Source organism: Lepisma saccharinum, chromosome 3 (genome assembly GCF_977018435.1).
Source record: "Lepisma saccharinum chromosome 3, izLepSacc3.1, whole genome shotgun sequence".
Taxonomy (NCBI): domain Eukaryota; kingdom Metazoa; phylum Arthropoda; class Insecta; order Zygentoma; family Lepismatidae; genus Lepisma; species Lepisma saccharinum.
In genome coordinates this window covers 119185608-119201600 of record NC_139231.1, presented here as the reverse complement: position 1 = coordinate 119201600, position 15993 = coordinate 119185608, and the positions used below count along the sequence as shown (strand labels likewise).

Here is a 15993-nt window from a genome sequence, read left to right as displayed (position 1 = left end):
CAGGACTAATACCCAAGGCTAGGGATTCAAACATCAACTAAACGAACTGTCTAGGCTCATAGGAACTAAGAGAGGAATAAATACGGAGAAACTAGTACTCACTTTTATCTGCGAAGCTGTTTTTTATTACAGCAAGTTCCAACGAGGATGGTGGCAGTGGCCACTGAAATTAATCGAATAATAAAAAACAGCTTCGCAGATAAAAGTGAGTACTAGTTTCTCCGTATTTATATACTACCGCGTGTCTCTTTTCCCAATTATGAGTAAGTGAGGAAGTTGACCATCCAACACACTTGGCTACAGATAAGTAAATTTTCTGTCGTAAGCAAAGTAGTGGTGTAATTTCTTGCCATGTGGATGCTGTACTGGACTTGACAATGTGCTTTCTTTTGTTTCATACTTTTGGCACTTCAATTAATCAAAACACATGGTTTTTGGAGTTTGATAAACTTACCTGACCCTTCAAGTAAGCACTTCTTCAGTAATCGATGTGTTTTATCAATCTGCAACCATATGCCAAAGCAAGCATTCTACCCAATCGGTAGTGGCTCTTGATTTTTCAAAGATGCATGCTACATGTGATGGTGTCCTTTCTTGCATTTGCAACGACCCCCACTCCTCTCCCAAATTATGTTCCATATTCACATCACGTGCATACGCACACAAACACAAACACATTTGAAACAACAAGAAACAAGTAATCTTTCATAGTGACAGTTACTACTTCACAAGTCATGTGACTAACAGAATGAACCCTCTGAAAAATTGAGGTCTCAAGCTGGTTAGAACAGAGTATAATGGCTAACGGTAAAATCTGAAAACATCTGGTCCGTGTATATAACACTTTATTTTTTTTATTTAATGCATTTTTTTACTTGGTTATTCTATTCAACTAATAACTTAAGTGAATTCTATGTCATTATTAACAATATAAACAAGCTTTATGATTTTTTGTAACTTGAAATGAACTATGCCAATTTCCAGGAGGGGTTGACAGACCTATTCAAACCCCCTCCCCCTCCATGGCTGGAATCGGGATACTCTGAATATATGAAGGTGTATGTACAAGGGAGTCGAATGGAAACCTTAAAAAGTTTTTTAAAAATTAAAAGACAGACTACAAACAGCTAAAACGTACATGAGAAATCAACTGTTAATTAGAAAATGACACCTTACTGATGAAGTGAACTCCAAAACGCCATTTTGTCATTTTAAAGATGCCTCCTCCATTCATTTGCACCAGTGAAGAGCAGTGGGTTCTTGTCCTCTAGAACAGTGGTTCTCAAACTGTGGTACGTGTATTCCCAGGAGTACATGAAGGACTTGAAAGGGGTACGCGATCAGCTCTGAAGAGAGATGAGAATACCTACACGACGACATTTTTGCTGCAGACTTCATAATGTTAACACTCGAAAGGAAAATAAGGCTGATTTTGTCACTGACACACTTATCTTTGTTTCATATGTTTTGAAATAAAATACTCGTTCGAAATCCATAATATACTAAATTTGGAGCCGAATCTTCGATTGTGAGTTTCAAGTGCAGAACCAGACATCAAGAAGCTGTGCAAGCACATCCTTCTAACTAGAAACACTCAGGATTTACAATAAAAACTCCAAAATTGTGGTTGACAGTTTGTTTACAAATTTATTTTTGTTCTTTTCTTCCAACAACTCTGGAAAGAAATATATGAATATTAATTTTTTTTATGTACTTCTTAGCATTCATGTGTTTCACATTTTTACTATTGTGACTGAACATAAATATTGTAAATGTAGGGGGACAAAATAAAATAATAAACGTAGGATTGTTTGTTTACCATCTTTCCACATGCAGCCCGAATGCCATTTTGCTCTGTTGCAGATACACGCATCCAACATATCAAAAACACCCCACCAATCAGGCGGCCAAAAAATTCCCCAAAACCCATTATTCGGAGAAAACCTATGGTGGGACTACAGTCAACGACAAAGATAATGGTAGGCAAATTGTCTACCACTATTTTCATTACTTTTCATTTTACATCCTGTGCTGTTTTAAGGAATGAAACTGTGTTGATTCGAAGCAGGCATAGTTCTCTGCTTATTGACGTGTTTATTTCAATTCATTGTCATCACATTGTGTAATTCAGATCGAATGAAAATGATGGTGGACCATTCGCCTACTGTTTCTTTTGCCATTGGGTGTACATTAGACATTTATTTATGACTAAAGGGTACAATGAGAATTTTTTTTTTGAGAACCACTGCTCTAGAAGACTAAAACCTATAGAAATTCTTTGGCAAATAAAATTTCTCAATATGCTGCATACCACACCATTAGGTTTTTCAACAATGGTGTCACTTTAGAGGCAGGTGGGTGTAAAGACCTTCATAATGGCTCATAAGTGAGAGCCATGTGAATCCCAAAGATGATTATTCTTGAGGTATAAAGACATGAACTCAGACTTGGAAAATATATGTAGATCAGCAAAATGCTAAAATCGGTGTAAGGTGAAATGCAGAAATGTACTAAATGAAAAAAGAAAAGGTTTCTCATTTGACTCTCCTATATACTTCTAGTTTTAGAATATCCCTTGTATGTTTGAAGAAATACAGTGTCCTGTACTACTGTTTAAGGGGGGCAGGGAAGGTGGACATCCTATCAACCAGTCTGCTCCAGCAAAAAATAATAAATAGGTAAAAAAATAATGTTTTCTCTAAATAAATGGGGTATACTAAATTAACTGCCCTCAGGAAACATTTTCCCCTTCTCTATCTCCCATGGGGCTTCTCCGATGGGCTACTGGTAACGTCGTCGCCTTTTAAAAGAGGTCCCAGATTTGATACCCGGTGGAGGCACATTGCAGAGTGGTTCAGATCCCACCTTATCCTATAGGTTCAGTCCCAATTAGCCTATCTGTGCATTAAGTGAACAAAACAATTCAAGCAAGCAAATCCTAACTCCCCACTGCTTTTTCAGGCACCGTCGCTAACTACAGCTCCTGGCGGCGCCAGGCTTGGACTTTCCATTTTGGGTGAGCCACTGGGTGATTGCCAAAAATTGAGGGGAAAAAAGTAATAAAATAAATTTTTACCTGGTCGAACGTTTGATCTCAGCTAGGATGTAAGGACGCATGCTGGGTAAAGTTTACTCAAGCAAAATTGCTTCGTAAATTTGAATTATAATTTTTAAAGCATGTAAAACTAATAATACGCTCATCCATTAAATTTATTCGGACTGTCGACTTGTCGCGGGGAACTCCGGCCTCATACCAACCCTAAGATGGTACTCCCGGAAAATGTGTCATGTAGGACCACGTGTGCAGCTGTGCCATTAACCCCCCTTGGTTTCTGGTCCAGACGATATCGAGGTAGAAGACGGCGGTTACATGTTATCAGTGCGTGTCAGCGTGTGCAAACGCGATTAGATAAGCGCTCTACGCAAGGACGCACGTTGGGTAATTTTTACCCACAAGCAGGGCCGGATTAATACGAAATTGGGCTTGATGCTGTATAATAAGTAACGCTGTGTCTAGGCGTCCGAAATTGGGGCTCCAAATTTCATTCTAACATTTATTTTCAGGTTAATATCGCAAAGAAAACTGTTCAGCTTTCGGAAAATTCTCGTCTGTCTTCATATGGACCTATTTCAGGAATGGGCCTGATACTGCACCTTAATTTGTCACTGCTCACAAGCAAAATTACTTCTTAAGTTAAAATTATAATTAATTGTTGTAAAGCGTTTAAACAGCAATACCTCTACTGATTAAATTAATTTTATTATTTTTTAAATGTTTTTTTTTATTGTCGTACACAATTAATAAAAAGGATTTTTAAAAAAAGAACACGTTGAAATACAAAACTGAAACTTACGAGCGCGTGTGGGGGTGAAATTTACCCAAGGTTTCTGTTCTGTACCCCTGCGGTGGAACTAACAGATTCAAGGTTGGCGCCGCCCCTGGCTACTGGTTTGTTTACAGTAAATTGACAAGATGAAATGCAAAGTCATATTGCGAATTCCATCCAAATTCGGGAGTATATTATTCAATTCCTGTTTATCTGTTCATAAACACATTCCTTCTTAACAAGCACGACGGTATATAACTATACTATATACTTTCAGTGTGGAATCAATCAATGTCTACGATATACTTTTTGATAATTTGCGATAATTATTATATAAATCGAATCTCTATAAAAGATAACATTCTGAATACAATATTCAATCCAAGTAATTGAAAGATTTGTTTTTATTGCCGATAACTAATCACAATTATTTACTGATAAAGAGTTTAAAGTGTTTGTTTACATTCTGTTTCCCAATTTTCATATCACGCTCATCGTTAGCCTACTGTCTTTCGAGAGCAGAATCATGGGAGGAAAATGCTTTGATAAATGAGAACGGTGCTCCGCTTCTAACCCGAGAAAGTAGATTTATTGTGTTTATTTGACATGATAATCAAGAATGACACACCATTTCAATCTGCAGACTATACATGATGGTAAGTATACATAAATATTTACTGACAAATGTTTCTCTAAGTTGTATTGACGTTTTTGTTCAAGTTTGTTAGGTTGGTGGTGATTTAAATGCGTCCTGATGGTGAAGGTATTGATGTTTTGGTTTGACCACAATACCGTATAACGATTTACGGATATGCTCATGCTTCTATGCTACTTGAAACCACTAGCAACAGATTAAAGGTGTTTGAACGTGTTAATTACGACATAGTTGTTGACAAATAATTCCAAGTATGCTCACAAATTTAAGTACACAGTTCATTGATATTCTTTTACTTGTATTCTTGAACCGGTATGATATCGTATGATTAATTTCGTATAGCAGGTTATTGCGTTGTGTACATGCATAAGAACTGTTATTTTTTTTTTAATGCAGGCTTATTTCAATTGAATCAATTGGCTGAAAAAGCAAACTTTAATGCAATGTAACATGAAGTGGTCTAGAAATTTTATAGTTAGATGAAAACAAACACCAATTTGCAAACTTTCTGAACGGTTGTCATGCGTTTAAGATCATTTAATACATATCGAAATGAGATAATATACAACTAACTAGAAATGTGGAAACTTCGTATTGTGTTTTAGAAAGTAACATTTTGTTTAACAAACATTGAATGCAAGTCCATCGGGGGAAAAAATCAATAATTTGTCATTAGTTTTCTGCTTGTCTGTTAATTCAGAAACATATTATTTCTGCATATTTCAGTTCTCAAATTCTTCATATAAATATTTCTTATTTTTAAAATCATAATATTTCTGATTAATTAATATTGCTCTATCTGTTCACGAGCACATATTTTTTTATGCTTGAAGAATTTTGTAATGAAATATAAATTATGGTCAGCATTGCATAAATAATTGGGTCTGGTTTGTGACTCCTCCCTTATCTTTAGATGATTGTTTTATGTAATCATTTAGTGCTTCTAAGGCAGTATTTAGTGTTCAGACTAAGGAAATGTGCATTTATTAACAATAATTTTCAGTAGGATAGCCTACATGAAATCTTTTAATTTTTCTTTTGTAATGAAATTTTGGTAGCCCCATAAGTTATTAATGAATCCCGTACATACTCATTGCCAGTGGCGAAGCTCCTATGAGGCTTTTGAGGCTTAGCCTACCCAAAAAATGTTGAAATTAAAATGTTCTTGTACCCTGTAACAATCAAAGTTCTTTAAAACGAATTAAACTATGTAATCCGAACGTTTGGTTCTGCCGATCCTTCCAGACATCTCGTCAGTCAGGCCAGAAAGAGGAGAGCGCGTTCGGTCCGAACTGTGAGGCTTTTGACGAAAAGCCTCGAGTTAAAAGGCAGCTATAGCGTGAGCTCTGCGTAGGTGGAAGGGGAGTGTACGGGGAGGGGACTGCTGATTCGCTGGGTGAAAGTGGCTAGCCTCAGAACCAACCGGTTGTGCTTCTAGTCATCTTGTGCAAAGTGCGTCCTTCACACGCTGCATTGTTGAATGTTAATTTACTTCAAGTGCATGCACGATTGTGTTTGTGTGTGTGTCACATAGTGTATTTATGTTATAAAAATATAATACTGTGAAATTATGTGTTGAAAACTCTAAGAGGATTTGCAGTGAAATAAATGTAAGTGATCAAGACTTATTGGCTCTCAGATGCTTAACCTACGAAATCTTGGGACAAACTGACTGTACAAATGGAAATAAGTTTGGAGATCTTGAAAAGATAAAATTTATTGAATTGCTAGACCAAAATAGCTTTGGAGGATATAAACTACATTTTCCTGTGATGAAATTAAATAACCATCTGCCCACATATCCATTTTTCAACAAAGAACGATTAGAAAATGATTTAAAGAATATCTATGCTGATGAAGAAAAGCATTTACCTCCTGCAGACCTTCTAAAATTCATAGTTAACAATGATCTTCAAACAATCTACAAAGAAGTAACACAACTTATCAAGTTGGTCTTGACATTCTCTGTTACAACAGCTTCCTCCGAAAGAAGTATGAGCACCCTCAAGAGAGTAAAAAATTATCTCCGCAATTCAATAAAATATTAAAGATTAAGTTCTCTCAGTACAATAGCCATTGAAAAAACCAGTTAAAGAACTTTCTATTGATCAAGGCTTCAAGGAAAGAGTAATTGATACTTTTGCGACCAACAAGAATCAACGTATGGACCTGCTGTATAAAATAATATAAGCAGATTTTTCAGCCTACCCAGTATTTACGCCTTAGCTTCGCCACTGCTCATTGCAGAATAATATACAAAGGTAAAAAAAGATAATGTGCTCCACTGTGCTTAGCACACACCATGAAGGCGTATAGGGGGTGTTAGGGTAACACCCCACACTTTCTTGATCCGGTCGTGAGTGGGGGTGATGTGATCAGCATCACGTCCCTGACTGCCTTTACCCCCCCCCCAGGGTTTCCCCCAGGTACCCATGTTATTCGACCCTGGGTGGGCCGCTTCCGACATTAGAAAAGTTCCCGGATTTGAACCGGGAAATATATAATATACAAAGAGAACTATCATTTAGGAAGCAAGACTTGAAAGTCTATAACCTGACAACCATCACTAGATTGCACATAAAACAATATAATTTAATTACAGGTAACAACATTGTGTGTTGTCGATCAATTGCCAAGATTATTAGCTACTGAAGAAAGATGTGAAGCTTAGGACTGTACCACTTATATGGAATTTTGTGTTAATGTTTACCGTGTAGTGTTGTCTAGGCTCTAAGCCAAACATTAACCCTCCTTCCATAGGAAAAGAGACCATTGCTCTCTCTGGTGTCTTCACCAAATATTGATGTCAGGTGTGTAGGACACAACTATTTACAGCAAATTATGTATATTACTAGAAAGTATGTTACCAAAGAAGACAAAATTGATAATTTTTTGTTTTGGTTCAAATTTGAAGGATTTTTAATGAATCCCTGAGTTCTAAATTCAGAAACTTACAATGTAACCAATACCAAACATTCTTCTTGTAGGAGCATTCTTATCCCCTTCTAAATTTCAATTTTGGGTCCAAATATAAAACTGATCAATTAAAAAGTTTGGTATCAGTGAAAAGAACAGTTCAAAATTGTTAGCTGTGGTAAGTGTTGTTTTAACTTCTACTGCTCAGCAAAATAACCCATGAACTTAATAAATGTTGACAGGCTGTAGGACAGTAAATTCCTTTAGTGAAGAAATAATTCCGGTAACAGTTCGTTATATTGGAGACACATTTCTTAATTTTTACACAAGAAACTACTTACGGAAATGAGTTTCTCTAAGGTTTCTAACGTTCGTCGAGGTATTTTCTTTTATCATGGAATCTATTTGACCGGGAAATCATGTATTTTGCAAGAGAAATATCTCACCGATGCACAATTGCCATTGCTTTCCTACGTGAACCAGATGCTCCATACGTTTGATGACGTAACCCCCTGTCAGTATTTCCAACCCCCTTTTTTTTCACTATGCTTGCCTAACCAAACCTAACCTTATTGGAAATGGTTCGTGGGGCTATCTGTAGCTACCCATGCATAATGTGCAATTTGCACACATGACGAACACGATAGTAGGTATTTTTCGGTGAATAAGGTTGGAAACACTGCATACTGACAACGGTAGCCAATGTGTACCCGCCATATTGTGTGTTAGGGAAGCGAAAAAGGAATAACAAAAACTACTCTCTATGTGAAAAATTGTGTTTGTTGTGTTTGTAAAAAGCATAATGGCACGAACTATGTTCCGCAATACACAATTCGTAAGTACGAACCATGAGAAACACAAAATATCCGATTTTAATGTGTCTCCGATATAACGAGCTGTTACCATAATTCCCATGTGATCTTCTGTTTCTCCAAATGACAGATGTATTTTGTAATGCAAATTATGGGATGTTCACAATGTAGGACATACCTGGAAAAAGAGGACATCTGGTAGCCCTATATTTGTATTACATATGTTTAAAAAACCGACTGAAAAATGTGTACTTGCATCATCACAAACCTTGTAGCAAGTCCAGTTGTGAGGATGTGCTGCAACACTAATGTGGCAACAGTGAGAATTCTGCCACTCATTCCCTGCTCTACCTGCTGTATGTAGTGTGGAAGAGAAGTAATTTAACAATTTTTACTTTGAAGCAGACAGAATTAAATTAATGATTAAGCTAGAATCATTTATTGAGTAGCAAGGCCTAAAATTCTCAAATACAGGCCAAAAATCATGAATACAAGGCTGCAATTTGTGAGTACTGGAAATAAAGAAAGTGTGTTTATTTGCTGGATAGATATGAAATATTGATGTATTTTCATAAAAATACAGCAGAACCAAATATGTATGTGCAAAAACACAACATACTATACACTCATCAATGAGAATTCAGATCTGAGATTGTAATGTTCTATCTCAAAAGCTTATAAAGAAGAAGTTCAAAATTTGTCATACTAAGAATATTGAATCAATTTGTTAACACACGTGAAAACTAGGAGAGAAATCTTTCACAATCAGGATTTGATAGTCATCAATATTGCTCTCAAAGCACCATCAACAAACATACTAATGTCAGTCTGTAAAGCATCCAAAGCCTCATGCACACTAACATTTTCATTTTTTGCAGTAACACTCTTCATTCAACATAGGCATGCAGTGCTTTTTTAATTGGTATGTCCTTTAGTGTTGTCACCTTGGAAAATAGGGGATAAATATTGTCCGTTGCGACCAGTGGTGAAGTGTGGTGTCACTGTAAAGGTAGGCACAGGTGTGTGGACTGCAATTTTTTTATGTGTTAAAATATGAAAAATATATAGCCCTTTAGGAAATACAAGATACCATATTGCCTGAATCTCATTGACTGCTGTTCGAAAAAAGTTGGGACAAGCATTGAAATGAAAAGGTAATGTAGTGATTTACGCTCTCACCTTGTAATAGATGCGTAGAAGGTTCGATTCCCCTTGGAGGCAAATTGGCAGTAGTTTGGATTTCACTTTTGTCTAGTCTTGATTAACATATCTTAGAATAAAGTAGACTTTATACAACCTTGTCTCGAAAGTCAGAAAACAGCTGCGGGGACTGGATGCAAGCATCACCCAAAGAAAAAGCCCCTCCGGCAGGCCTGGACCTCGGACACTATTTTAATTTTCGTTTTAATTAATTTACACCAGCAATTTTCTGTAAAGGTTATGTGTAAGGGGTAATTCTCGATATTTTAGAAATACTGTTACATTTTTATTGAAACTTATTGTAAAAAATAATTGTTACTTCAATAACCGTCTTGTTAAATGTTACTCGCATTAAAAATATGGATGTTACATGATTGTCCCTATTTATTTATTTTTAATGCTGACCTCTGCGGCAGATTGGTTAACACAGTGCGCTACGACAACAGTGGCCCCAGTTCGAATCCCCACCTGGCCATAGGTGTTTTTTGTGAGTGATGTCATCTTGTCATTCCTCAAGAATGGCAGAAAAGCCAAGTAAAATAAACTAAATCTTTCGATCAATTATTTCTTTTTAACTCTTTCATTCGTGTAATTCTTCTTTTGCATGAGACTTTTTTTAAAAATATATATAATGAAGAGATGCTAAAAAAGAACAAGGACAACTTTCTGTGTAACACATCGATAAGAAAGTTTCAGAAACAAGAATTTTCTCAATACGTTTCCATGTGTACTTCACCCCTTTTTAAAAGTTGCACTTTTTCTGTTATGTTACTAATCATTAAAGAAATGCCTCCATACCATCATGGAGTATGGCAATTATTGTTTTCCTCCTTCCTCAAAGTAAAAAATACTTTTGCTCTTTAATCGGGAATGGTACGGGACACATCCAGCTGCTTACATCGCGAAAATCAGTTTCTCACAAAAGCCGAAAGCACCAAACTTACATGTTTTTTCAGGTTGATACAAAAATAATGTCTGAATTGTTTCACTTTGTGTTTTGCAAATAATTTTTCCTTAATATATTGCATGTTATGTATCATTTTAAAGCTTATTTATTGCTTAATCTATTGGCCTTCAAATAATTTTCCTAATGCTTGATTTACCTCGATTCAATGCTATTTACAATGACACTGTCAAAGCAAAAAATGCACATTGTTTTGCTTCATGAGTTCAAACTTAGTTGTAGATCCATGGAAGCAATTCGAAATTTCACTAAAGGGTGGTGTGAGGGAAGCATTTATCATAGTACAGTGCGCAGGTGGTTAGAAAAATTTTGTACTAGCCATATGCACCTCGGAGATGATGAGGGTTGTGGGTGTCCATCGGAAGTTCACAACAAACAAATGAAGGTGAAAATCGAAGCTGACCCACTTAAAACAAGAGGAGAGGTTGCAGAGGAACTCGATGTTAATCAATCGACCATTGTTCGCCATTTGAAGCAAATTAGGAGGGTGAAAAAATGCAATAAGTGGCAGGCAAGAGGTCGTGAGGCACGAATTGAATGATAATAAGAAAAAACATCACCGTTTAGAAGTGTGCTGTGTGCTCCTTTTTCTCAATAATAACGTCCAATTTCTCAAATACGTTGTGACGAAGAGTGTATTCTATAAGAGAATTGACAACATCCAGCACAATGGTTGGACCACGACGAAGCTCCTAAACCCTCAACAAAGCTGAAATTGCATCAAAAGAAAGTCATGGTGACTGTTGGGTGGTGGTCTGCTGCCGGCACCATCCACTACAACTACCTCAATCCTGGCAAAACCATCACAGCAGAGAAGTATTGTCAAGAAATCGATTAAATCTCCACCATTGGTCAACAGAAAAGGCCCGATCCTTCAGCACGACAACATTCGACTACACGTCACACAACCTACCCTGCAGAAGCAGAACGAATTGGACTATGAAAACTGCCTCACCCACAATACTCACCGGACCTCTTGCCAACCGACTACCACTTCTTCAACCATCTCGACAACTTCCTACAAGAGAAATGCTTCAACAACCAGGATGCTGATGAAAATTCATTATGAGAGTGCGTCGACTCCAGAAGCCCGGACTTTTATGCTACCGGAATAAATAGACTTGTTTCTCAGTAACTTTGAACCATGTTATAGCATTTCAAAGTAGTCGTTCAAAATCGGCCATTATTTTTGCATCAACCCTAATATTTTCAGTTTGAATTTTAATAATTCCAACATTAGGATGCCAGTTTATAGCTGCAAGCAACCCATTTTCGCGACGTATTAGCACCCGACCCTCTGAATCTTCCATGAAAATGTTGATTCAAAATCTCTGTGCTTCCACTGCTTCGTCACGTGCTTGTATATGATCGACACTCTTTGGAAGGTGGAAGCCAGCCTCCATATGTCCATTACGGCCGAACATGCCCCTGAAATTATACTTTTCTGCATGAATCACACAGTATGTTATGAGACCAGCTGAGCCACTCTCAGAAGGGTCTTGCTGAATGCGCAGATTGAGTTCCAGGCAGGACGAAAATTTATGGGACTTATTGTAAGACCAAGAATTTCAATTTTCTTCCAATTAAGTGTCATTTCATGAAATGACGTGAAGGGCTCGGGTGTAAGTGACAAATTGCAGGTTTCGAGATATTGAAATTTGATGTTTAAAAAAATCTGATTTACAAATTAAAACAAATTTCTAAATTATTTACAGCATATATGATTCACTTGTATGTTTAGTATCATACAAGCGTGATATTTCATCCAAATTATTTTTTTCGGTGGTGCTACATGCGATTTGTTTGAGGGTTGTTCAAGGAATTGTTGTATAGTTACCATGCTTTACATGCAACAATATTATCAAGATATGATCAGATACCGCTTTATTCAAACTGACTTGTGATGTCAGTTCAATAATATTTTGACTTTAGACTTTTTGTAGCAACCTTAACAATTTGTAATATAGAAATGAAAGCCTTTTATAATACGTAATAATGTTATTTAATAAACAATAACGTGTGCTACTTGTTGTAACAAGTTTTTGCTTTCCTATGTCTATGACTGAAATGAACACCATTAGAAAAGTAGATTTCTTCATTTTATTACATTAATATTTAAAAGAATAAGTTCTGAATGCTTGTGATTAAAAATAACTTCCTTATATCTATAAAAAGATCAATATTCGTAAAAAAAATTATTATATATGAGCGGTTTTTCAGCTTCACAAATACAGAGGCTCTACTTATTACCTCAGCATGCCAAGCAGAATGCGATTCACAAGCCTCTCTTTTTACAAAGCTGTGTTACGTAGACTATCCAAATTGCATACAAAGGCAATATTAGATTTTTGTGATTCAATAAGCAATTTATACATGAGCTTTGAAAAGGGATGGCCACTTTTTTTTGAAAAATCGAAAAATGTAAGTATGAAAAAAATTTTGAAAGCGAAAAATGGAAGTACAATTTTTTTTTTCAAAAATGGCCATACCTAAGCCAAGCGTCAGGTTAACCTTGCAGCAGGTTTTATGTATCAATCCGCGCGAGAACTGAGCTCAGAATCTTCCGTGCCAGTCTTTCCTCAACCGCCGAGCTGCTTACATCGGAGACACTGAGAAAATCTACAGTATTGCCAACCGCACAACACATCAAAACCCGCATGCATGTCAAGTGGATTGTATTTTTGCTTCTCTTTGTCTCCTGAAACATAACATTTTAAAAGTACTTTCTGCGCATATATTATTTAATAAATGTGTCATTAATATAAGAGCGAAACAACTTCTAAACATGAGAGCATGTGTGTATATTTCGAGCACGCAAAAATAAAAATAAACAAAGATAAAAGTAAACAACGATAGGCCCCTCTTGAATTTAATGACAAATTATTGTTTTTGGTTTAGAAAGAAATAGATTTATGAAAAACTTGGTTGCTTCGTTCGCAATACATCCGTTACTGTAAGACACACGCACTTCAAGTTGTACCACCAAAAAAGCATGATTTGTTATTGGTGATATATACAATCAGGTGCATTGTCTGTCGCTATTACTCTGGTTTCAATTTATGAATCACTTCACTAAACCAGGATTCAAATCTTGGTCTGTCTATTTGTTGCTGATAATCACCCTTCCCTTTCTTTGCGCTGAAAAGTAAATATGCGCCTTCAACAAAGCTTTCATTGCCGCCAGTGGGTGAAACAATAAGCCTCCCCCTTCCCCTCATCGTCGGTTTCTTCAGCCCTGGCGGTGGTTTTGCATGGTGGTATCCTTCCATGGTTTATTCCCCCTTCCCCCACTCACCGAGTTGAAGGACGTCTCGTCCAAATAATAAACATGTTTCTTCTCACTGCGATATATTTTAATACCGCGGAGATTCTTTTGTCGTCAAACAACAAACAATCGTTTCCTCTTGCTAAACTCAAACCGCAAATCATTCAACACCCGTGATACAATTCGTGTGCACATTGACGGCAAATCACCTCACGCCCTGTTTTACTTTGATCTTGTTGCCGCAAGGAGGATTATGCATTTAAAACAACTTGCTTGACTTTGAAGAACATTTCCTTTCGGATGAAGCCCAAAATAACATTCGGGTAAAACCGCGCGCTGAACAGGAGATTCAGCCATTCTCGCCGCTCTACAATAAACATAGGGTTAAAATAGTGGGATGTGCAACACTGGTATCAGCGATTTCACGCGCTCTGCAACGCATTCAGTCTCGCTCGACTCGCTCTAAAGTTTCAATGTCTCTTCAACGCAATACAGATTCGAGTTGGCGAATCTGCGGTTCTAAGTTCGTCTGCACAGTGATTGCAACCAATTAAGTCCATACCTGCTAATCAATGTATTATTTTGTCTGTATATTACAAATTAAATAACTGTTTTCTTGCAAGTATGCAGTTGTGTCGGAATAGAACCCGTCTCAGTGGAACTATATTCTTGCGCGCACGTTTGGATCTACATATGCTAAAACCTGCTGCAAGGTTGACCTGACGCTTAGCTTAGTTTAAATTTCTATCTTCAAGATAACAATTACCAGCTCCCGTGGCGGAGTGGTTAGCACATCATGCTTCGAATCCCAACCTGAGCGTGGATGATTTTGAGTGCTTATTCATCAATTTCATCATATCATCACTCATCTCCATCTTCGCAAATAAGCCAAAAGTGGCACAAAAAGCGAAGTAAAATAAAGCAAATCAATGAAGACACAATTATGCCCTTGTAACTTTGTTATAAAAAGGTGAAAAAAGGTAAAGTGCTCCCCTGTGCATAGCACCGCACCATGAAGGCATATAGGGGGTGTGGGGGTAACGCCCCACACTTTCTTGATCCCTGTAGTGAGTGGGGGTGATGTGATCAGCATCACGCCCCTGACCACCTTTATACCCCACGGTTTCTCCCAGGTACCCATGTTATTCGACGCTGGGTGGGCGCCGGGGCCGCTTCCACCGTTAGAAAAGTTCCCGGATTTGAACCGGCCGGGGATCGTATTTTTCTTTAACTTGACATTTGTAAAGAATGATTTTATATGTACATAGGGCTTAAGTTTTTAATGGTTTTCACTGATATTTAGCTCTTATGGATTAAAATCGTTATAATTTCGAACCAAAAAGAATGCATATTTGCAATATCAACAATAAAATAATTTGCTTTCATCAGTCACACATATCATAAGTACCAAAGTTAATCAAATAACAAATATGTTATTAGGTCCACCATAAAAATATTATAACTTTAAAAATGTGCATTACAGATTTATAAAATAAATATTTGATAAAAGAAACTATACAGTTCCAAATAATTGATACGATTCAGATCACATCACATATTTATGATGGATGTGGTAAACACGGTTTAAAATTACTTACGTGAAATTTCATATTTCTGCATTGCACAATTTAATGGTTAAACCCTATTAATTTCGAAGATCCACTGTCTTCATTCACTAAGGGTATGGCATCTGGAGCGGAGATGGTACCGCATCACTGCTTTGTTTGTTGCAACTACTGCTGCCCGGAACTAACAAAAAAAGTGATGTGGTACCATCTCCTCTCCAGATGCCGTACTCTCAGTGAATGAAGACTGTGAATCTTCTAAATTAATAAGATTTAACCATTAAATTATGCAACATGGAAATACGAAATTTCTAAATTTCACCTAAGTACATCACATATTCCTCAAGTGTAATACATTTTTGACGTTGCTTCTAAGCCATGATATCTTAAAGCAGCCTTAAATGTGCATACCCAATTAGAAATCAAACTAATTCTATGTTGCTACAATTATTTATATCTAGTAGAAGAAAAGTATATAAGTAAAGTTACCCCATTACCCAGTTATCCGTGCATTCCCGATTTTTGTTTGTATTTTCCCTACTTCCCTTTTCAGTACGTAATTTGTGAAACCAGAATTCCCGTTCCTGAGAAATTTCCCTGTCGTAAAAAACACAGCTCCTACGATACAAAGACCATCGGAGAAGAATGGCAGAGGAGGGTGCCAGCCCAGGGTGGAGAGTGCGACCGATGGACTCTCAACATAAGGAGGTTATTCTGGCCATGGAATCACCATGCCTGAGAAGCAGTGTTACCTTCCCCTTTCCCTTCTCTCCCGTCAAGGCATTTAAA

The 15993-nt window shown here is 37.0% G+C and overlaps 1 protein-coding gene across 10 annotated transcripts in view; it reads left to right on the top strand.

The window, feature by feature from the left end:
- The first annotated feature begins 4368 nt into the window (after nt 1-4368).
- ATP8A (ATPase phospholipid transporting 8A1) overlaps nt 4369-15993 on the top strand; it is a 293688-nt gene continuing 282063 nt past the window's right edge. For all 10 annotated transcript variants that reach the window (XM_083119296.1, XM_083119290.1, XM_083119287.1 and 7 more), the window contains exon 1: nt 4369-4483. In XM_083119296.1, coding sequence (XP_082975422.1) covers nt 4447-4483 — 37 coding nt within the window. In that variant the 5' untranslated portion in view covers nt 4369-4446. The remainder of the gene's footprint in view (nt 4484-15993) is intronic.